This window comes from Rana temporaria, chromosome 2 (assembly GCF_905171775.1).
Source record: "Rana temporaria chromosome 2, aRanTem1.1, whole genome shotgun sequence".
NCBI lineage: Eukaryota > Metazoa > Chordata > Amphibia > Anura > Ranidae > Rana > Rana temporaria.
Genome location: NC_053490.1, coordinates 104,933,267 through 104,957,782, shown reverse-complemented (window position 1 = coordinate 104,957,782; position 24,516 = coordinate 104,933,267). Strand labels below are relative to the sequence as shown.

The 24,516-nt window shown below is 42.8% G+C and overlaps 1 protein-coding gene across 2 annotated transcripts in view; it reads left to right on the top strand.

Moving 5' to 3' along the window:
• The window catches only part of MAP3K12 (mitogen-activated protein kinase kinase kinase 12), a 203,706-nt gene extending 186,473 nt beyond the window's left edge, over nt 1-17,233 (top strand). For both annotated transcript variants that reach the window (XM_040340709.1, XM_040340710.1), the window contains exons 10-14: nt 942-1,067; nt 5,302-5,725; nt 7,125-7,195; nt 12,862-13,135; nt 16,546-17,233. In XM_040340709.1, coding sequence (XP_040196643.1) covers nt 942-1,067; nt 5,302-5,725; nt 7,125-7,195; nt 12,862-13,135; nt 16,546-16,620 — 970 coding nt within the window. In that variant the 3' untranslated portion in view covers nt 16,621-17,233. The remainder of the gene's footprint in view (nt 1-941; nt 1,068-5,301; nt 5,726-7,124; nt 7,196-12,861; nt 13,136-16,545) is intronic.
• Nucleotides 17,234-24,516: the final 7,283 nt, after the last annotated feature.

Genomic DNA, 24,516 nt, shown 5'->3' with positions numbered 1-24,516 from the left:
ACACATACATACATGGCCGTCCACCTAAACTGACAGGCCGGGCAAGGAGAGCATTAATCAGAGAAGCAGCCAAGCGGCCCATTGTAACTGCCAGCCAAACGCAATATTTACTAAAGGCAAATCCACTTTGCACTACAAGTGCAAACTACAAGTGCAAAGTGCACTTGAAATTGCACTGAAAGTGCTCTTGGAAGTGCAGTTGCTTTAGATCTGAGGAGGACATGCAAGGACAAAAATGCAATTTAGCTTGCACACAATTGGATAATAAAATCAGCAGATCTACCCCTCAGATTTACAGAGACTGCACTTTCAAGTGCACTTGTAGTGCAAAGTGGATTTGCCTTTCAGAAATAACCCCCCATGGATCTAACACTAACCTCTCTATCCCTGTAAAGAAAAAATTAGTATACATACCTTTTTGGAAGCCAATCTGCTCCAACCTGATCTCCAGTGGCGGAAGCTTAGCAGAGGACACAGACTACAACGGCTGTGAAATTAATGGGAAGTGATGTCACCCATAGACTTACTATGGGGCTTCCGTTGTCATCCATCTCCTCTGCACTCACCTCTACAGTAAAGCTGCAGCTGACAGCTCAGCATGGGATCTGGTCGGAGCGGGTCAAATCGGCTTCGGAAATTTTCGTACAAAAATTCATAATCGGCTGTCGAAAAGTTGTGCACACACTAAACGAAAATTCTTGGTCGAAAATGTTCGCCTGATTTTCTTATAGTATGTAAAAGCCTTAAGTCGTTTACCTCTTTTGTTATCAATATTATTATATGTAATAAATGCCAAAATGAATCTGTAGTGCTAAAGAGTAAATTCTCCACAGGAGTATAGTAGAAAATGAAAACCAATGGAAAGCCGGTTATGCTCGTAAAGAGATTTCATTGAAGTACATTGCATTGTATGCCTAGTGAAATGCCTCTGTTATTTACAGGAGAGAACAGACTCTGGAGAAAAAACAACCAGCCATTCTGCGACAGCAACCCCGACCATCAAGCACTGTGGAAAAACTAATCAAGAAAAGAAATGTACCTCAGAAATTGTCGCCACATGGAAAGAGGTTAGTCACCCCACAAGTCATGCCTCTGTGATTCTTGACATGCCAGTAATTAAAAGGGTATTTGGAGTTCTACAAAATATTTTTACCACTTTGGGTGTTATTATATGTTAGTCCCTACCTTCCACAGCATCCAAGCATCTGGAAAACCCCCTCCATGCAGTTCTTTGCCGTGATTGATGGACTGAAATGCATTTACAAAAACCAAGGGATATCTATTTTGTTCCTGGAAAGCAATAAACTTTGGCAGCCCCAAATGTGACAATGCTTGGGCCTGGCTATGTGGGATATTTCAGAGAGCTCAGTGGTGTGTGAAGTATGGTAAGGGGACTTGCAGAAAATCTGGAATGACATTGTTTTATTTGGGACCTCTTCTGTCCCTCAGGTATTCAGTTTTCCGATACAATGTTTTTATTGACATAAAAAAAAGGAGAAACCAGATAACAAATCACACGTAAAGATATAAAATAAAAACATAAAGCGTGTTGTAAAGGAATAAATTATAGACTAACATTGACCTGCAGGCCGAGGCCGGGGGTCCGTGGGTTATGCCCGAGCCTATAGGCCCAGGAGCTAAAGTAGGTAAGGGGGAGCGGAACTAGCTGCAATAATGAAAAAAAAAAGTGAGACGAAAAGAAGGGGGGGAGGGACGGACACGAAAACGAACACACAGAAACAATGAAGGGAGGGGGGAGTGGAAAGCAGAGCGGCAGGCAAGAGGCCTTAGGTATTCAGTTTTGATAGGATAAAGATATGCATTTAAAGATTTTTCCTGTAATGCCAGCTGGTGATAAATTCTGGTTTTGTCGCACAACCTGAAAGTACAGTGATTTCAAATAATAATAATAATAATAAAGATTTGTTCACACACAAAAGCTTATGCAACAACTCTGGAAATGCTATTGCATTTCAGACCCACTGGGTAGCATATCCAAAATGTATTATGTTTGATTTTTTTTAACAATAAACCACAATGCAGGATATGGGAAAACACCCCTTTTAAAGCATTAACATGCATTCTGATTGTGTTACTAATTGCAGAGTACCACAGGCAGCATGATATAACACCACCAGGCAGCCTCTATTCAGCATTCATCATATGTTTTTTCCCAGAAAAAGTACAATTTAAGATTCCTATAGAGGAATGTTTGAGCTAATGCTATGATCCAACTACAGTAAGATGTTTTTCCTGTGTTAAATAGGCATGCATTATTTTCCTACATCATGTCTGCCATTAATATGCCTTTAATAATGTGCTAGAGCAATAACAACACACCAGCCAAAATGATCCTATAAGGGCAGGTAACTTGTTCCATTGGCAATGGTGGATTGAGCAAGTCAGCTGAAATTTCCCAATTCAGCCAAAACCATATATAACGCCATATATAACAGGGGCATAACTACAGGGGTCGTGATTGCGGCCCGGCCCCATGCTGCAGGGAGCCCATGCGGCCCCCCTGTATGCAGAGCAGGCGCCTGTATGAGGTAGCAGCACCAGCGCCTGGGTGGCTGGAGGACAGGTTTGGGTAGCGGAGCTCCCTGCCTTTCCACACTGGCTTTTATTCGCTTCCACATACATACCCCACCCATGTACTCGGGGCCGGAACAAGCGGGGGGCGACTGCACCTTTCCCTTTCGTCACAATTATACATCGTATGTAAAATATAGCAAGGTATCTTCTGTGTGCCCGACTAAATCTTGTTTCTACTGAACCTTATCTATGTTATTGTTCTTTGCCCAGTACATAATAACATTTAGCAAGGCTGTTTATTAGCTTTTGTGTAACTAATCCTAGAAGCTCAATGATACATCTTCATACAAACATTAATTACTATGGGGGAACTCTAGCAAGCCTTATAATGCATTGATATTATGGGGGAACTCTAGCCTTTCAATTATCTCCTTCTGCTGGAGGGATGTGATCGGGGCTCTATGTTTGGGTCCCCCTTGTTCACCCCACTACAGTCCTTCTAATCTTAAAGCCTTTGTTAATTGGATGGGGGGGGGGGATTTCCTGGATAGGGATCTCCTATTATTGATTTCTGGATGGATGGGAGGGGTACCTTCTAATCACCCCAACGCACTGCTTCTGTTCAGGGGTCTTCTTCTCCTGGTGGGGGGGGGGGCAGTATTTGTAGATGGAATCACTCCCGCGCACTCCTCTTGTTAAAGGGTCTCCTTCTGGGAGGGGCAATATTTCTGTAGGGATGGGTCCTTTCTAATCACCTCCATTCACTCCTCATCCTCTTGTTAAGAAGAGGGTTAGTATTCCTGGATTGATTGAAGGGGGTCCTTCAGATTACCCCAATGCACTCCTCCTGTTAAGGGGTCTCCTTCTCCCAGAAGGGGGTCAGAATTCTTGTATGAACGGAAGTGGGTCCCTTCCTCGGTGGTGGGCAATCTCTAAATATTATCCATGTACACCTAGAAATGTGTGTGTGTGTGTGTGTGTGTGTGTGTGTTTGTAGGATGGAGATGACTGACTCTGTGTGTGTGTGTGTGTGTGTGTTTGTGTAGGATGGAGATGATTGTGTGTGTAGGATGGAGATGACTGTGTGTGTGTGTGTGTGTGTGTGTGTGTGTAGGATAGAGATGACTGTGTGTGTAGGATTAGATGACTGTGTGTGTGTAGGATTAGATTACTGTGTGTGTGTGTGTGTGTGTGTAGTATGGAGATGACTGTGTGTGTGTGTAGGATGGAGATGACTGTGTGTGTGTGTGTGTGTGTGTGTATAGGATGGAGATGACTGTGTGTGTGTGTGTGTGTGTATAGGATGGAGATGACTGTGTGTGTGTGTGTGTGTGTGTGTAGGATGAGATGACTGTGTGTGTGTGTGTGTGTATGTGTAGGATGGAGATGACTGTATGTGTGTGGGATGGAGATGACTGTGAGTGTGTAGGATGTAGATGACTGTGTGTGTGTAGGATGGGATGGACATGACTGACTGTGTGTAGGATGATGATGACTGACTCTGTGTGCATGTGTGTAGGATGGAGATGACTGTGTGTAGAATGGAGGTGAGTGTGTGTGTGTGTGTGTGTGTGTGTAGGATGGAGAAGACTGACTGTGTGTGTGTGTGTGTGTGTGGGATTGATATGACTGACTCTGTGTGTGTGTGTGTGTGTGTGTGTGTGTGTGTGTGTGTGTGTAATGGAGATGACTGTGTGTGTGTAGGATGAGATGACTGTGTGTGTGTGTGGGATGGAGGTGACTGTGTGTAGGATGGTGATGACTGTGTGTGTGTGTAGGATGAGATGACTGTGTGTGTGGGATGGAGGTGACTGTGTGTAGGATGGTGATGACTGTGTGTAGGATGGAGATGACCGTGTGGTGTGTGTGTGTGTGTAGGATGGAGATGACTGACTCTGTGCGTGTGTGTGTCGGATGGAGATGACTGACTCTTTGTGTGTGTGTGTAGGATACAGATGGCTGTGTGTGTGTGTGTGTGTAGGATGGAGATGACTGACTCTGTGCGTGTGTGTAGGATGATGACTGACTCTGTGTGCATGTGTGTAGGATGGAAGGGTTTATTGTTTGAGGAAGAAATTGACTTTTTTGTGTAGGATGGAGATGACTGTGTAGGATGGAGATGAGTTTGTGTGTAGGATGGAGATTATTGACTCTGTGCGTGTGTGTAGGATGATGATGGCTGACTCCTATCTCGCCTAGGGATAGGGTACCCATCTCGCCTAGGAACAGGGACCCCATCTCCCCTAGATACAGGGACCCCATCTCCAGAGCATGCAGGCTGAGGGCTGTGTCCTCAGTCTTCTTTCTCTGCCTTAGAGGTGGAATATCAGATGTCTGCTTAGACCCCTGATAATTCACCAAAGCCTCTCAACGGGGATCCTAAAATGTTTTTTTAATAAATAATAACAAAATAGTGTAAACTAAATATAAAAAAAATAAATAAAAAAATACTGATACCAGTGGCGGAACCTTACATGGGTCATGGGCTCTGGTCCTTCATGGTTTCTTGCATCGGGACCCTGTTATATAAGTCTGGTATACGTATTTTGACAATCTCTGTTGCATTTTAGTTGCTTTGCTGCATTGCTTTCTGAACTGCATACTGCAGACAATGATAAAACATGTACCCAACCATGGGGGTTCTAATTTTAATGGAATCACCAGTGAGATTTCTCTCAGTTTGCATCAGAAATTTTTAGTTGCAGTAAGTTAGAGAAGTGAATCATTAATTAAAGCAAGATTCATTTTTTTATTTATTTTTTCCAGGCCAGATATTTTGAAATCTGATGTGTCTAAAGACTCTATCCTGTCCCCCTCAACACCATCTGGTTGCCAGAAACTGCCACCTTCTCCAGGACGTGGTCGTCGGGGAAAGCCTCGTTATCGTAAAGCAAAAGACATGGTCAACCTGAGGGCAGCAGTGACTCCAGAGCCAACGCCACAAAGTCAGCCACCACCTCGTGACCCACACCCCTTATCTTCTTCCAGCCCCGATCTGCTTTGTACCCCTTTGGAAGCAGAGGCTCGTAGAGGCAGTCAAAGTGCAGAATGTTCTCCAGTCCGTTCACTGCCTGGACCACCAAGCCCCGACTCCCCCTCAGGAAGAACTTCTGGGGGCAGAGCAGCTAGAGGTGGACAACATCTGACACCAGCAGCAATGCTCTACAGAGCTGCTGTAACTAGAAACCAGGTATGTATTTAAAACGTATACAAAATATAAAAATATATACTGCGCTCATCCAATATAGTGTCAAAAGGTGGCAGCCAACACAACAATAGAAAAGATTGTGTAAAAAATGCGAAGAATAAAAGTGCAGCGCCAAGTAAAAAGAGAAGAAGCCTAACCCTGGCCAGGATAGGCTATTGGGATAGGACGGTTAGTGCAAGAAACATGAACATGCGTTAAACATGTATGATTGCAGAAACTGATATTAATGAATATTATAAAGTCCACTTTGTAGTCAAATAATCAAAATCGTGAAAACACCATAAAAAATGCATGTGAGAGTGCATATATTTAAATAATGTCCATCCATATATAATCAAGCCGTCAGAGCATGTAGGAGAGATGATGACTGTTATCTTCCCAATATCACCATATCTGGAAACAAAATCCAAAGTATTCCCAATTCACAAGGCAAGAAATGGATTGAATACTCTTACCGGATGTGATGGACCCGGGAACACCGTACGTTGGTGGGTCAAGTGCGCTTGGTCAACCCAATGAATGGGGAGCAGCTCCTCTCAGTAGCTCAGGACTGTAGTTCTCCACGAAGTAGTAATCCGAATTGACTCTGGACAACGGAAGTGATGAATCACTAGTTCCTTAAAGGCTTGGGATGGACTCACCAAAGAAAAGGAAAAAACAAAAGAGGATGCCTCCTCATAGTGTAAAAAATGTTGATACAAAATTTATTGTTCAAAAGGTGCAAACCAACATGAACACACACAGTAAAAATGCGTAAAATCACCACAAAAAAGGAAAAGGCAAGAAATGTATAAAACGCATGTTCATGTTTCTTGCACTAACCGTCCTATCCCAATAGCCTATCCTGGCCAGGGTTAGGCTTCTTCTCTTTTTACTTGGCGCTGCACTTTTATTCTTCGCATGTATTTAAAACCTTTAGTTCACAGAAGTTTGATAAAATCCGAGGGCATATTTAAAAAATCTATTCTATTTTGACAAATACCTCTGTCAAGCAGGATTATATGGAAAATGGGAGGTAGGCCTCCAGGAGACTATTGAGCTGGTGTGCGTTTAGTGTGCAGTTTTGTACGACATAGGCAAAACCTCATAGAGAAAAGTGGTGGGTGCAAAGTGCATTTTGCCTGTTGCCTGTTTAACATCTTCCTGTTTATTACTCTCCTGAAGGATCCAACAGATGGATACCATCAATGCAATTGACACCACAGTGCCAATGCCCATATGATGCTTAAGGTACTATTACTATGTGTACCTTCCCAAAGGCCCAACATTAGAGGAGCACTATGTGGGCATGAGGTTTTTTCTTTTGACGCTTGTATGTATGGAGCCTTATACTAATGTCTGTAGACAACATTGAAAAGTAAGTAATTTGTTTGTTTTTTAGAAGCGAGGTGTGTCCTCTGAAGAGGAAGAAGGAGAGGTGGACAGTGAGCTGGAGATGGAAAGGAAACAAAGGTAAGTGATCATGGACCCTGACCTGTATTTCCCACAAAAGTCTTAGGCCCCTTTCACACATGTGGACTGTATGTCTGCTTTTTCATCCATCCGTTTACGGAAGAAAAAGGAACATACATTAATCCCTATGAGATAGCGGGTGTCAGCGGATGAACATCCGTTGACACCCGATCTCATCAGTGTCCGCAATGCTCCGATTCTGCAGAAGGGGGAGAACCCTATTTTTCCATCCATCTGCAGAGCGGATCAGGTGAACACAGATAGACGGTCCGTGTTCATCTGATCCCCCCCATAGGGGAGAGCGGAGATCTGACAGGGCGGTCCCTGCACAGTGTGTGGGGAACCGCAATGTCATCTGCCAGCTCAATGGGGATCAACGGAGCGATCCCCGCTGAGCAAGCGGATACACATGTACGGATCCTCACGGGATCTATACATGTGAAAGGGGCCTTAGGCTGGCCATACATTATACAATTTTCTCGTACAATTTTCCTTTAGATTTATCAAAACCATATAATATGAGGTCACACCTAAACACTTTAAATTTGTATGTAATCAGGCAGGCCCTTGTACTACATCGTTGAAGGTAAATCTATAGGAAATTGAATAAGAACATTGTATAATCTATGATTAGTTTTACAGTAGGCCTCTTGGGGCTCTCCTCTTAAAAGGGTGTTAGCCCATATACCACTGCTCCATGGGCAGTATCTCACATACAGCAACTCTCTCAAAGATACTGAAGCAGGCTTCAATATCTCCTTCAGAGACCGTTTCCGTAATGTGCTCTGCAAGAGCTGGCGAGGTCTAGACATCAGCTTGTGCCTCCATCTGCCTCTCCAACACCTGTACCTGCTGCTGTAGAGACAAGTTCACTTGCTGTTATGCCTTCAAAGAGGCCTGAAGGGCTTTAGTCAGCTGTTGCATCTGCTCGGTAGTTGCCCCCCCCTGGCGGTATTCCCGAGCCTGACTCGGGGTTACATTTTTGTGCTGCGATCGGTAACCCCGAGTCAGACTCGGGCTCGCCTCGCAGCATCCATAGGCAGGGTTTACTTACCTTGTCCCTGGATCTAGCGATGCCACCACGCTGTGTGAGTGAGCGGGTGCTCGCTTGATTCACACAGTGCCTCTGTGTGCCGCCGATCTCTGTTCCCTGCGACGTTACGACGCACGGGAGCGGATAACGGCGCCAAATTCAAAAAGGTAAACAAACACCTTACATACAGTATACTGTAATCTTATAGATTACAGTACTGTATGTAAAAAATACACCCCCCCTTGTCCCTAGTGGTCTGCCCAGTGCCCTACATGTACTTTTATATAATAAAAACGTTTCTTTCTCCCTGCAAACTGTAGATTGTCCATAGCAACCAAAAGTGTCCCTTTATGTCAAAAATGGTTTTAGAGCAGCTAGAAAACAGCGATAATAAATTATAATCACTTGCAGAATTGTGCGATAGCGATTTGTGGGGAAATTCGTCATAAAAAAATAATGATATCGACAATTCTGCAACTGAGCAAATTTCAGTGATTTTGAGTTGATTACATTATTGAATAATTTTTATTATAATTATATTATTATTTGTTAGAATTATTTATAATTATTTATTATATTAGAATTTATAATTTTGTTTTTAAAAAAATGTCATACCCGGGATGCCTACTAGACTCCTGTTTGGTCAGATTTAAGTGAGTTATTCCTAAAAATTACAGGCCTACAATATAAAATGCCAAATTTCCTTTCAAATAATGGTACCGCTTTCAGCACCTAAAATCGGAAATAATCATACCACTAGGGAGGTTAAAGTTATTGTATACGATCACCTTGTAAAAAAAAAACATTCCGTTTAAAATAAAAATGAAAGGCAAAAAACTTTTTTCCCTTTTTAACCACTTAAGCCCCGGACCAAAATGCAGCTAAAGGCCCAGGCCAGGTTTTGCGATTCGGCGCTGCGTCGCTTTAATAGACAATTGCGCGGTCGTGCGACGTGGCTCCCAAACAAAATTGACGTCCTTTTTTCCCCACAAATAGAGCTTTCTTTTGGTGGTATTTGATCACCTCTGCGGTTTTTATTTTTTGCGCTATAAACAAAAATAGAGCGACAGTTTTGAAAAAAATGCAATATTTTTTACTTTTTTCTATAATAAATATCCCCCAAAAATATATAAAGAAACATTTTTTTTCCTCAGTTTAGGCCGATACGTATTCTTCTACAAAAAAAAATCGCAGTAAGCGTTTATCGGTTGGTTTGCGCAACATAATAGGGGATAGTTTTTCTGCATTTGTATACATTTTTTTTTTTTTTACTACTAATGGCGGCGATCAGCGATTTTTTTCGTGACTGCAACATTATGGTGGACTCTTCGGAAAATTTTGACACATTTTTGGGACCATTGTCATTTTCACAGCAAAAAATGCATTTAAATTGCATTGTTTATTGTGAAAATGACAGTTGCAGTTTGGGAGTTAACCACAGGGGGCGCTGATGGGGTTATGTGTTCCCTGAAGTGTGTTTACAACTGTAGGGGGGTGTGGCTGTAGGTGTGACATCATCGATTGTGTCTCCCTATAAAAGGGATCACTCGATCGATGCAGCCGCCACAGTGAAGCACGGGGAAGCCGTGTTTACATACGGCTCTCCCCATTCTTCAGCTCCGGGGAGCGATCGCGAGGGGGTGGCTAGAAACGAATAGCCGCCCCCTCATCCCGGATCGCTCCCAGACGATTTCCAACCGCCGCATGTACCGGGGGGACCCGATCGGACCCCCGACCCGCGGAAAGGCATGGACGTACATGTACGCCCATCTGCCTGTACGTGCCATTCTGTGGGCGGCGGCGGTCGGTAAGTGGTTAATAAGTGATCACATTCCCTCTGTTCTCAGCTGCATAAAAGCTAGGGGGAGGAGAAGCAGCCTCAGGATATGTCTAATCATTGGAGGAGAGTACACTCAGTTCCCAGCATAGCTAGAGAAATGACCATGGTGTGCTCTCCTGTAGTTTGGTCAGTTTTTAATAGGAAAGCAAGGGGACTGGCAGGAACACCAGGGATTTCACACAAAGGAAGCAATACAAAGAGAACAGGATACTTTCTCATACAAGTACACGGTACAGCAGGTGTTCAGTCGATTACTGCAAATCGTCGGATAATGCCTCGGACGATCTGTGAATGTGCAGTAGTGACGTCGCCTCCAGTTGATCTGCCGACTAGCTGGCGTGACGTTAACACTGCGCATGCGCAGATTGTCGGAGGCATTATCTGACCATCTGCATTAATCGACAGATCAGTGGGATAGTCAAGAGGGTTGTTGTGTTGGACTATGCGCAATACAAAGAGTGAGCAGTTGGCACTTTGAAGGGAGAAGCTGGAGCCCATCTCCTAGGTAACAGCGCAGTGTATCGTGAAGGAGAATGGTGGAGGGGAGCTGAGGAAGAACAGTGCAATGACTGGTGTTCTGTTGATTACTCGCGCTTTGCTGATCGTCGGATAATGCCTCCGAAGATCTGCGCATGCACAGTGTTGGCGTCACGTGAGCTGATCGGCAGATCAGCTGGAGTGAATTCACTACTGCGCATGCACAGATCGTCTGAGTCACTATCCGCATTTGCATTAATCGACAGAACAAAGGCACATATCAGGTATATGAAGCGTTGGGGTAACAAACGCTTTAAGCAGGTTGTTTCTTGTTGGTTAGTATAACCTCTCTTTAATTTATAGCTGTGCATGTCCCAGGGTGGGTGCTTTGTAGTATAGAGTAAGGTACCACGCTGTGCAGAGAGAGCTTGAGGAAGCAGTGTGGCTTCCACATAGATTTGTAATTACATGCCAATGACACCTCTGCTTTTAATACAGAGAGGTTGATTTACTTAGACTGCTTTCACACTGGGGCGTCGGCGGTGCTTTACCGTCGTTTTTGCAGAGGTTTTCGTTTTTTAAAGGGTTAAAATTGCCCGCAAAGTGGCAGTTCAGTGGCGCTGCCCATTTCAATAGGCAGGAGCAGTGCAGGAGCGGTGTATACACCATTTCTTCACCGCTCCAATGATGCTGCTTGCAGGAGTTTTTTTAACGTCCTGCCAGCGCACTCTGGCTGTCACACTGAGACTGCAGGGGAGCCGTTTTTCAGGCACTATTTTTATGCCAAAAGCTCCTGAAAAACGCCTCAGTGTGAAAGGGGTCTAAAGGGAAAAAGTCTGTGCACTCTGCAAGTACAGTTGCTCCAGAGCTTAGTAAATGAGCAGAAACTCTGCTGACTTCCATCATCCAATCATGTGCAAGCAAAAACGCTGTTCTTTTTATTTTCCTTGCACGTGATTGGGTACTCCTCTGCAAAGTGAAGCCTTACCTCATTTACTAAGCTCTGGAGCAACTGCACTTTGCAGAGGGCAACTGGACTTTGCAAAGTGGACAGTCTATTTGCCTTTAGTAAATCAACCCCATAGGCCCGGATTCACAAAGCACTTGCGCCAACGTATCTCAAGATACGCCACGTAAGTGCAAATATGCGCCGGCGTATCTGTGCGCCGGACCCACAAAAGTAAGATACGCCTAAAAACAGGCTTCATCCCGCCGACGTAACTTGCCTACGCCGGCGTAGGGTGGGCGCACATTTACGCCGGACGCATGGTGGTGCTGCCATTAATTAGCCATTCAAATATGCAAATGAGGAAAATACGGCGATTCACGAACCTGCGCGCGACCGACGCAGGCTACGAGGGGTGCGCGTAAGTTGTACGTCCGGCGTAAAGTTAAGCCCCATAAAGGAGGTGTAACCCAGCAGCAGACATGTAAAGGTCTGCATCAGGGAACACAAGCCAGCGTATTTTACGTTGGACGTGTGTCTGGATGGGCGTAGATTACATTCATGGCGTAGGCAGTGATCCGACGTATCTTAGGTAGTTGTTCCGACGTGGTTATGAGCATGCGCACAGGGATGCGTCCACGACACGACGCATGCACAGTTCGTTCAACGTACTTGTCTGGCTCTCAAACCATCATTTGCATGGGGTCACGCCTCATTTGCATGTGTTTGCATGGGGCAAGCCCACTTCAACCTACGCCGGCCTGCGCCTTCGAAACCTACGGCACGCCGACGCAGTGTTGGGAGCACTGGCTTCCTGAATTCCATGCTTGCCTCTCTGTGTTCCGTCGGCGTAGCGTACATTGGTTTGCGCTACGGCGGCGTAATGTGCACCCGTTCTCTGTGAATCCGGGCCATAGTGTTTAAGTAGGGCTGGCTATTGCTTCAATTTGGATTTATATAGTGTCACAGTTGGCCTTGCACTCTTTTGTACTGGCTTTGGGCATTAGTGCAGGACAAGTCGATGTTAAATAAAGCAGACTTCTGTTTTCATTTAAGGAGCTTCTAGAATCGATAAACGTAACATTTCTGCCTACGTTGGAATAGGGAAGAAAGTATTACACAGACCAGGACCTGACACTTTAAACAATGTTATGTCTGTGCCTGCTCCTTCTATTACATCAGTACACAGAGCAAGACAGGCTCTTGCTACTCACATTATAGGAGCAGAACCTGTTCCAGGTCTGCGTAGATGTGATATCTCAAGGAAGAAGACTATTTTCCTATTTTTTTTTAAGAGAAATGGTGAATGTGTTGTAAAACCTAAAGTGTCCTGCTCAGTTTTATATTGATTGTTTCATTGTCCTGTGCAGGTGGCAAGCAGGGATGTCCCAGCATCAGTCTCCAAGTTCAGAAAACCTATCAGATGGGGAAGAAGGGAACACTACAGATCTCTCTCACAGTGTCACCCCTGATGTGCTCAGCACCAACACTGACGAACGTCCAGATGAGCGCTCAGAAGACCTTGCATCCCAAAGCTCAGAGCCTCCATTGGATCTCCTGACCCAGTCTGATGGCCTGTCTGAAAAAGAAGCTGTAGTGCAGAAGGTGAAGACACAGCTTAGCAACGAACAAACGGCAGCAGAGGTGAGCTATAGGAAACAAAATAGGATGAAATGATCCAGGGACATAACATTGAATTTCATGCAGATACAAAAACATTGGTTACTGTATGTAAAATGGATGTAAGTACTGGATTTCATAGAGGATCCAGAAACTGAAAAGATCTGAGTTACAGCTCACTGGCACCATGGCTGGTGATTGGCTGCAGGATAGTAAAAGTAATGTGTACAGCTTGTTGCTACTCCTCCGGATCAAAAGACTGGCAATAAAAAAATCACAAATATTTTGGCAGTTCCCTTGTACTGTAAGGCCCCATACACACGAGAGGATTTATCCGCGAATACGGTCCAGCGGACCGTTTCCGCGGATAAATCCTCTCGAGGATTTGAGCGGATTTCCATGCGATGGAGTGTACTCACCATCGCATTGAAATCCGCGCCGAAATCCTCTGGCGATGACGTGTCGCGCCGTCGCCGCGATTATGACGCGGCGACGTTGTCATATAAGGAATTTCACGCATGCATCGAATCATTACGACGCATGCGGGGGATCCCTTCGGACGGATGGATCCGGTGAGTCTATACAGACCAGCGGATCCATCCGTTGGGATGGATTCCAGCGGATAGATTTGTTTAGCATGTCAGCAAATATTTATCTGCTGGAATCCATCCCAGGGGATAAATATCCGCGGAAAAAGATCCGCTGGAGTGTACACACCATAGGATCTATCCGCTGAAACCCATTCGCTGGGATTTTTCAGCGGATGGATTCTATCGTGTGTATGGGGCCTTACTAGAAATCATAGGATGCTGTAAGAAAATTAAATGGGACCTTACTGAAAAAATAATAATTCAACAGCCTGCTTCTATAACATTGACAGCCATGTGCCTATTGCACAGATAAAGCTGGTTGTTTAGTGTTGGCGGGCAGAAGTTCATTACACACTAATCATGCCCATTAAAAGAAACTTATGGCCAAAGCTTTTTTGACCATACTTCTCTTGTGGGTCACAGGATTGCACTTGCTTGTGCTCTACTATGACCCAGAATCAGCCCATAGCGGGTAAAGGGGTTAAAAAAGGCTTGTGTAGTTTATATGTTTTTCCCGTACTTGTGTACTTTGATTTTCTCTAAAATGAGAATTAGTTTTATTATGATTACAGTAAGGACATTCGATTGTAGGCTGTAGTGAGGCAAGGGAAGATGTAATAGGATCTGTATATTCTGTAAATATCTAATATGTCAACTTTACATAAATAGTAATAGAATAGTAAATAAATAAACTCACCGACCACTTTATTAGGTACACCTGTTCAATTGCTTGGTAACACAAATTGCTAATCAGCCAATCACATTGCAGCAACTCAATGCATTTAGGCATGTAGACGTGTTTAAGATGACTTGCTGAACTTCAAACCGAGCATCAGAATGGGGAAGAAAGGGGATTTAAGTGATTTTGAATGTGTCATGGTTGTTGGTGCCAGACGGGCTGGTCTCAGTATTTCAAAAACTGCTGATCTACACACACTGCTGATTTTCACAGACAACCATCTCTGGGTTTTACAGAAAATGGTCCAAAAAAAGAGAAAATATCCAGTGAGCGGCAGTTGTGTTGACAAAAATGCCTTGTTGATATCAGAGGTCAGAGGAGACTGTGCAGACTGTTTCGAGTCTATAGAAAGGCAAAAGTAACTCAAATAACTACTTGTTACAACCAAGTTATGCAGAATACCATCTCTGAATGAACAACACATCACACCATGTAGCACATGGGCTACAACAGCAGAAGACCACACGGGTGACACTCCTGTCAGCTAAGAACAGGAAACAATTCGCACATGCTCACCAAAATTGGACAATAGATGATTGTTTAACCACTTGCCGACCTCCTCATGTACATATACGTCAGCAGAATGGCACGGACAGGCACATGTACGTACCTGTACGTGCTCTGCTTGACGTGGGTCGGGGGTCTGATCGGGACCCCCCCCCCCCCCCCCGGTACATGCGGCGTTTGGGTTCCCTCGGGGAGCGATCCGGGACGACGGCGCGGCTATTCGTTTATAGCCGCCCCGTCGCGATCGCTCCCCGGAGCTGAAGAACGGGGAGAGCCGTATGTAAACACGCCTTCCCCATGCTTCACTGTGGCGGCGCATCGATCGAGTGATCCCTTTTATTAGGGAGACTCGATCGATGATGTCAGTCCTACAGCCACACCCCCCTACAGTTGTAAACACACACTAGGTGAACCCTAAATGTTACAGCGCCCCCTGTGTTTAACTCCCAAACTGCAACTGTCATTTTCACAATAAAGAATGCAATTTAAATGCATTTTTTGCTGTGAAAATGACAATGGTCCCAAAAATGTGTAAAAATTGTCCGAAGTGTCCGCCATAATGTCGCAGTCACGAAAAAAATCGCTGATCGCCGCCATTAGTAGTAAAAAAAAAAAAAAAAAAAAATGCAATAAAACTATCCCCTATTTTGTAAACGCTATAAATTTTGCGCAAACCAACCGATAAACGATTATTGCGATTTTTTTTTACCAAAAATAGGTAGAAGAATACGTATCGGCCTAAACTGAGGAAAAAAAAATTATATATGTTTTTGGGGGATATTTATTATAGCAAAAAGTAAAAAATATAGAATTTTTTTCAAAATTGTCGCTCTATTTTTGTTTATAGCGCAAAAACTAAAACCGCAGATGTGATCAAATACCACCAAAAGAAAGCTCTATTTGTGGGGAAAAAAGGACGCCAATTTTGTTTGGGAGCCACGTCGCACGACCGCGCAATTGTCTGTTAAAGCGACGCAGTCCCGAACTGTAAAAACACCTTGGGTCTTTAGGCAGCATATTGGTCCGGTCCTTAAGTGGTTAAACACCACGGCCTACCTGAGTATTGTTGCTGACCATGTCCATCTCTTTATGACTAAAGTGTAGCCATCTTCAGATAGCTCCTTCCAGCAGGATAATGCACCATGTCACAAAGCTCAAATCATCTCACCACTGGTTTCTTAAACATGACAATGAGGTCACTGTACTCCAATGGCCTCCGCAGTCACCACATCTCATCCAATAGAGCACCTTCGGGAGATTTGCATCATAGATGTGCAGCCGACAAATCTGCAGCAACTGCGTGATGTTATCATATCCATATGGACCAAAATCTCTGAGGAATGATCTCAACACCTTGTTGAATCTATGTCAGGGAGAATTAAGGCAGTTCTGAAGACAAAATGGGGTCCAACCCAGTACTACCAAGGTGTACCTAATAAAGTGTCTGCTGAATGTATATACTACCTGGAATTCAGCACCCAGCTTTTCTCTATAGAACTTGATAGAAATGTCTAGTTGAGTTGTAAGAACTTTCTTTTATACATGAAATTTCATATGAATTCCTGTTGTAAATGGTTATTTTTTCTTTGTGTCCACAGAATGTCGTTCTGTACGACGACTCGGACTGCGATAGCGCCGAACTTGACCATTCGCTGACTGCAACAACTTCATGATTGCAGAGTAAAGATACCTCCTGACTGTATATAAAGGAAATGTTTATATAAATATTATCTATAAATATAATACATAATATGTGAATAGACTGAGCCACACCCCCAAACCCACACATCCTTCATTTCCCACCCAATGACAACACATACACAACCCTTCGCTCACCTAGCAGGGGATCAAAGGTTTGGAAGCACTGGAAATAAAAGCCTGCACAAAAAAGCAGACAAAGACTACTAAATGATGGATTCTTGCCTGTTAATGGGAGTTAATGGGCACTAAATGAAATGTTACTGTACAGCTACAGGAGGTGGTGTGGTTTAATCTCACAGATTACCTCCTGTCATTGATGAACCACGCCAGGTTTTTATTTAGTGGTTCAGTGACTGTGGAACTCAATTTAAAGGACCACTGTAGTTTAAATTTAAAAGTGATCCCATATGAAGTGTCATCTTGTAACATTCACAAATGTTTTTACAAAATGAAATGTAGATATTTAACACTGCATGCCTAATTTGTCTTCTGTGCTCTCCCACGAATGGAGAAGAGGCTTGCCGCACTCTGTGGATCTCTATACTGTTTTGGCATACATATAGAATAAAAATCCTCCACTGAAAACAGAGCAACTTCAGTTCTAGCAAAAGTCTAAAAAAATAATAATTCGTATGCATTTGTGAATGTTCTTTTAGGAACAATTAATATTGTAATTGAGCTGCAGCTGTTTTTAGAGGACCACCACATGTGCATTGCCTTTTATAATAAATCTAAAGGACATAGCCTGCAGAAAGACTCTGTCAAATCAATACTAGAGGCAAGCCGTGAGTGTCCATAACTGCTGCCCTAAGGAAATGTCTGGTTGGAGCTCACTGGGGGGGGTTGCATTCTACCAGCAAGTCCATACCAACTCCCTGCCTTACTGTAACCACATTAGCCAACAACCTACCACTTTGTTCCTGGCATCTTCCCTAATGTCACCAATTGTGGAAAATTGTGGCTCTCTATCAGATTTCAGCAATACTGGCTTCCTAGCTTCTAGCAATCAAATAATCGAAAATGGGGTGACAATTGATTCATATAACCTCCATGTCTGATTAATTTGCATATCTAAATTTGTTGTTTGCTTTAAATACAGAAATGTTTTTGGTTAAAAGCTGATTAAAAAGAAACAGTGCACAATGCTGTCCACACACACACAGTAAAATTTAGGCAGTTTCAACCATTTTCAACAAGCTTTCCATTGCACAACCAAACGGATCCAGGAAAATTACCACCAGAGCTATGAATCATTTAACACTGCTGATAAGAGCTGTTAACAGTAGTAGGTTGCAATTAAAAACTGGTAGAAAATAGTTAAAGTTCCCTAAAAATTCTTCTTCTCAGTTAAACCTAATTAAACAGGTATTTCCTGATGATCACATGAGGACCAGGGCAGAGCACTTCTATCCTACCCACTCAGATGATCCCCTGAGTAACACAGTGAAGCACTCCCATACTTCCCAGGTGATCCCATGAGGAATAAGGTGGAGCATTCCCATGATTTCCTGAAGATCCCAGTTAAGCAATTCCCATACTTCCCTGATGATCACCGGAGGATTGGGGTGACACACTCTCATACTTACCCAGTGATCCCCTGAGTACCACAGTAGAACACTCCATTATTTCCCTGGTAATCCCCCAAGGAACTTCCCTGTCGATCCACTGAGTGGAGCACACCCATACTTCTCCGATAATCCACTGAGGACCAGGGTCGAGCCCTCACATGCATCTCTGATGTTTGTCTGAGGAACAGGGTGGAACACTACTATACATGCCAGATGATCCCATAAGGACCAGGGAGGAGCACTCCTATATTTCCCAAATGACCCCCCGAGTATCACAGTAGAGCACTCCTATGCTTCCTTGATGATCACCTCACTTGGTCTCTCACCCAGTGGGGCTCCTCCGTGGCAGTAAAAACTACACAGGCAGTATGCCTACCTTGGACATCTAATAATGTTCACAGATATATATGTAAAAGTTTGCACGTCTTTGCAGTACTTGAGATATTTGATACTTGGGTGCTTGTATAATGGATGTGTTCATATTTTTATTGTCCAGAAGCCTGATGTGTATAGAGAAAAAAAGAACATGCTATGTGGCTAGGGGCACATTTAAAACATGTAAAATTGCCCAATCTAATGTTTGTGTTTGGGTATTGGCTAAGGACACAACTTAATGTGGCTGGATAAAAGTTACACATTTCATCAATTCATTGCATGAATTGTATGTATTGTTCATAGATAGTGTATATAAGCCAGTGACTGAACATACTGCTGCTTCTGGAACAATGCAAAGTGTACTGTTGTAATATATATTCTATAGGTACTACTTCCGTAGGCTGCTGCTATTTCACTACTGGTGATATACTGTGAGCTACTATTGTGGGAAAAAGGGCAAAGTCAGACAAACAATTTTACATACAACTGAATGGTCACCAGGGATATTCCATAAGTATCACACAAGTGTTGGTTGTATCGATCAGCTTCCTAAATGCAGAATTTTTGGCTCATGTGATAGACAGAGGACTCAAAAAATCATTCCAAGACTAAACTAATACAAAAACATTCAGTACTGCCTTTAAAATTGCCTGTCTGACATTACTGGCTATATAAACATTATGGTATAAGTAACCCTTTAATCTCTTTCTTATTGTATTTGACATCAAGCCTCACTGTATACAGTGTTCTTGAGCAAATCGTTTTTGTGACTATGTTGCAGGATTTCTTACTTGGAGATCTTCCCAGTAACAGCACTTCCTGTTGCAGGCAAACGACGTTGACCCACTACTGTGTTGTCAGCTTTTCGCCAGTGCTCCTTCAGTTGGCTGTTGGGCTGCCTATCAGGTCTTTCATAGAGGCTGAACACCCAACTGAAGGAGTGCTCATGGCAGGCTCACAACAGGAAGTGGTGTTGCTGTCAGGAAACCTTACAACACACTCACTAAAAACGATTTACTTAAAGCTAAATTTTAAGAGTTCAGCCACTGTGAAAAGTGTACAGGCATACTATTAGTTAAGTTCAACGACGTGCTTGCCACCTCCTAGACTTTTCTCTTGTTGTTTACATTCGACAGGTTTATGGTGTGGAGGAAAGAAGCACACACATTATCTCTGCCTGCCCCTCCCCTCTGCGTTCCATTCACAGAAGCCTTTGTATTTTGTGAATGAGTTCACATAATACAAAGGCTTCTGTGATTGGACAGATGGAAGAGAGGGGCAGGCATAGCAACTGCATCGACTCTGCTGCTGAAGGAGCAGACTAAAGCAGCTGGATTTCTGGAGTTGAGCTTTACGAAAACTGTAAACAGTACATGACGTAATGTGAAACATACTGAAAAATTGGTATAGGGTTTACATATGTCCTAAAGTTGTCCGTTTTAAAAACAGCTATACATTCATGCATTTTAGTAGAATCTCATAAGCAATCATTGCATGAGTGTCGTCACTCTTGCAATGGAAATCCGTGAGAAAGTGACACAATTTCCTATTCTGGATCAGATTCAAGAATTTGTTCCTTTCTCTACAGAATTCATGATGTTAGCTGTCACACAAATGCTATCCCGATGTGTATATTTGCCCATAAGTTCACTTTTAAAAGAAAACACACAAATCATTTTGTGCTTCGTAGAGAGTACTTAGAGAACCTTGCACATGTAATTCTATTTACCTGCGGAGCCTTGTTGTGCAGATCAACCACAATAGTGTTCCCCAGCGATCTCTTTCTTGCCAATGCTGTGTCTATTGACGCATTTTTTTTAAATTCTCCAGTGCAGTCCTAAAGGCGAGAAGCCTGCTGGAGGAGTTCACAGCAGAGTTCCGGAGGCAAATAAACATTGCCCTCTCTTTTGAGTTTTAGGGGTTATCCGTTTCTACATTTGTGATGTCAAGAGGACGGTTTTTAGCTGGTTTCTATGCAGCGGTGTAAAATTTATTTTTCATATGCCTCAGGGTGAAATGGTATTTGATGACAATCGCTTGAAAGATATTTTGTTAATGTAGCATAATGAGGTACAATGGTCACTAACTCTACTGTGAAAAGGTATTTTATAGGATTTACAACTGGCTATCTAATGGTGGTTACAGCAGTTAAGAAAAGTTAAACTGGCAGGGGTCTTGAGTATATTTATACTGTTAATTTGTTCTGTTTTTTGGGAGGTTTTGATCTAAACTATATAAATTAGTATATTCATTCCTCAAGAAGTGTATATACTTCATTTCTATTTTAAGCATGACTTTGATTGTAAAATATGTTAAGTTAAAAGATGCCCTCAAAGTGGAACTAGCTCTTGCAGCCAACTGTAGAGAAGAATATATATATATATATATTCAACAATTGCAGTGCATGATACTTAGCAATTCACTTGAATGGTGCCTCGGTGGTGTCATTAGTTCATAGATATAGTGAGTTGATGTGCACAGAATGGCTGATGCCATTGAATTTAGACAGCAGGTATACAATATTTCACATTGAATGTACCCATCTATAATTAACATTAGTTGTCCACACTATATAACTAATGTTTTGTTACTGTACAGGTTACAGACAGAAAGGGCTTCCTCCTCGCATCACAGCCATATCCACAGTGCTTAGTGTTCTTGTGTCTACAAATAGCTAAAATATTTATAGATGTGTTTGTGAATGTTACAAGAAGCTCATTTACATAACCGTAAATGTTTTATTTTTACTGAACCTTTAAAGTAATTTTGTGCAGCGGTCATCTTGTTAAGAGATTATTATTGGTGCTAAGCTCTGTAGATGTTTCGCATGACGCGTTTCATTGAGGTCCAGTTATACATCTATAGAGGTTATATGTCCTGCACCTGCCACATTTAATGGAGGCTGACATATTGTGGGTTGAACGCGTTCCGACTGTCAGGTCACTTGATGATATACTTTTTGCAAATAGTTGAAACCAATGAACAAAAATGTGAAATATTGCAGCTTACCGGTGAAAAATGCTGGTTGGTCTTGCCAGAAGAGCAGTGTCCTTATAATTTACTGTGCACTGAACTGATAATTGAGATATCGGCTTTCTCAGCTATCCTCTGTGAAATACAAATCTCATCCTCCCTATGGTAAGGAGTTGAGGAGAGGGGGAGACATTTGTAGTACAAATCAGAAGTGCAGGCTAGGGTGATAACTCTAGGACAGGAAGTGTGTTACTGGTCGGGGCACCAGGTTAAAATAAAGCCTTAAAAAAGGAGCCACCATATCCAAGGACAAGGTGCAATATATTATTTTTGTTTCTGAGTTTAGATACGCTCTAGGCTCCATTGGATTAGCCCACAAAAAAATGTTTCATACACATTCTCATTACTGATTGGTGGATGGCTCAAAGAGATCTTTGCTAAAACAGCACCCATATATTGAAAATGTGCATGGACTTCAGATCTCATTGTTGGCTTTTTCTATTTGAAAAACATTCATATATTCACCTGGCAGCATGTTCAGTACACTAAGACCAAGTACTGTCACAGTGGGCACTATGGCCTATTAGCAACACAGGCCAACGGGGCATAATTGCCACAGTTGTGGTAATTTGACCATGAAGTATAATAAGGTGGACTCTCAATGACACCTTCTTGCAGGAACTAGGCCAGCAGAGCTCTCTTCAAGACAGGGTGCTAGTGGATGGCAAGCTGTTCAAGGTGCTATGTTTAAATATTAAAATTGGGAAAGATATAACCTAGACTTTATATAACAAGGTGCATTGAGTAGTGCTTGCAGAGTAGCCTGTAGCAGCCAATCAGCTTGCAGCAGTCTAAATTCTAACTGGATAACATGGCATATAGTACTCCACTGGTTTGGTATTGGTGTATATCCACAGAAGTATGAAGACATGAGTGTAAGAAAGACTTTAGCAAGAATAAGCCCACATTCTTTTTACATTGTCCCATTTGATTATAGAACATCTCTAGTATACAACATTGTAGACCTGAGTATCAGTGGGAATAGTAATTTTAAATTACCAATGCAAGTGAAAAACTAAAAGTTGGGAATACATTGCCTCTCTTTAGCTAATATAGAACTAAACTACATGTACTGCTTTTATTAAAGTGATAATACATATCATATAAATACCATCCGGGTATAGACATTCAAGGAGTGCCAGGGCCTAATAACTGCATAACGGGTTCAGCGCAAATCCTGGCTTTAAAGGAACATTCCCTAATATTGTTTTACATAACAAAGGACAGAAAAAAGTCTGTCATCGAAAGATGCTTTGTTTGACTGAGACGTGATTTTTTCAGATACATATGACAAAAGGACTACGGCTGTAAATGCAGCTGTGGATTTTTCTGGTCAATAAGCCAGCAGTTCTTGTGAAGCTTCAGGCCTCGTACACACGACCGAGTTTCTCGGCAAAAACCAGCAAGGAACTTGCTGGGAGATATTTATTTGCCGAGGAAACCGGTCGTGTGTACATTTTCATCGAGGAAACTGTCGAGAAACTCGACGAGCCAAAAAGAGAGCAAGTTCTCTATTTCCTCGATGGGAATGGAGAAACTTGCCTTGTCGAGATCCTCGACAGCCTAACAAGGAACTCGACAAGGAAAACGATGTGTTTCGCCCGTCGAGTTCCTCGGTCGTGTGTACGAGGCTTCAGAGATTTCCACCTAATGACTGACTTCACATCACTTTAATATTACAACAACATTAACTATTCTTCTATCATAATAAAAGTGTTGAAAGTCCAATAGCAGGCCTGTCCTTACCAATAGTCCATATTTGGTAATTATGCAAATCCCATGCCTGAGGGACTACGGTGGCAGGGGGACAATCACTGTATTAGTCGTTGACAAAAACTTTTATTCATTGAAACAATACAAAGAGGGCTTTTTGTAAATGACGGTGATGCTGAGCAAGTTACACCCAGAAGGAAAACTTCTTGTCACAGGACCCAGAAGATCACTATTAACACTGTAATAGCTCTGAATGCTACAGGGATTGTCATCTTCTACAGCGGTCCCCTCCGGTATGAAATATGCACACTTACCCTAGTTCACTCAAACCATGTATGTATGCAATACAGGTCATAGCTTTAGTTGCATCAAACTACCACCTGGACAGATTCCAGCTTTGTCAAAACATGTTTAGCTGTTTACCCATCATAAAGTTCTCTGGCATGCAAGGGGCTCCATCCTATAGTTCAGGGCAATTGCACTCCAGATCCCTTAAGGGAAACCTGCACTGAAAGTAAATGTAGGCTGCCACTGCTGACCATAACTTCCAAAAAGGCTTATTGCCTTGCTGCTATGTTGATCAGGTGGCTTTAATACTTAAAAAAAATATAAGCTGGAAGTATACTGATCATAAGTTTGACGTTACTGAGCAATGGCAGTCCACATATTTCTCTCAGTACAGGTTTTATTTAACACAAGGCATGCCAAAGTTATACAAAGACACATCACCTGAGTTGAGTTATTTTTATTCTCGGTTCAATGTAGATTATAGATGGTACTCGTTTACAGGTGGTTCAAAGGGGGCTTTTAATGGATGGCCACCACTATCCGCTCAGGTTTAAGTGGGCCCACCATGCAGTACCACATGAGCTCTGTTCAACTTGCGCAACTTGAGTATAGATGATCTAGGACCAGAGACATAAGCATAGTCTCTGTGTACATGAAGCCAAACAACATTCTTCCTGGCAAGGATGAAAGCTAGAATGTAGGTTATAGACATCCTAAAATACCACACTCTGTCCCCAACTTAAGGGCTTAGCACTCTAGAGACTGCAGTGTTGCGTACACTGCATGGTATGACATACTGGGCCAAAAAATCCTTTAAATTAAGTAGATAAAACCATTCCATCTAAAATGTAGCTACCCTAGAACTTGTGATAAAGAATGTATTTATTACAT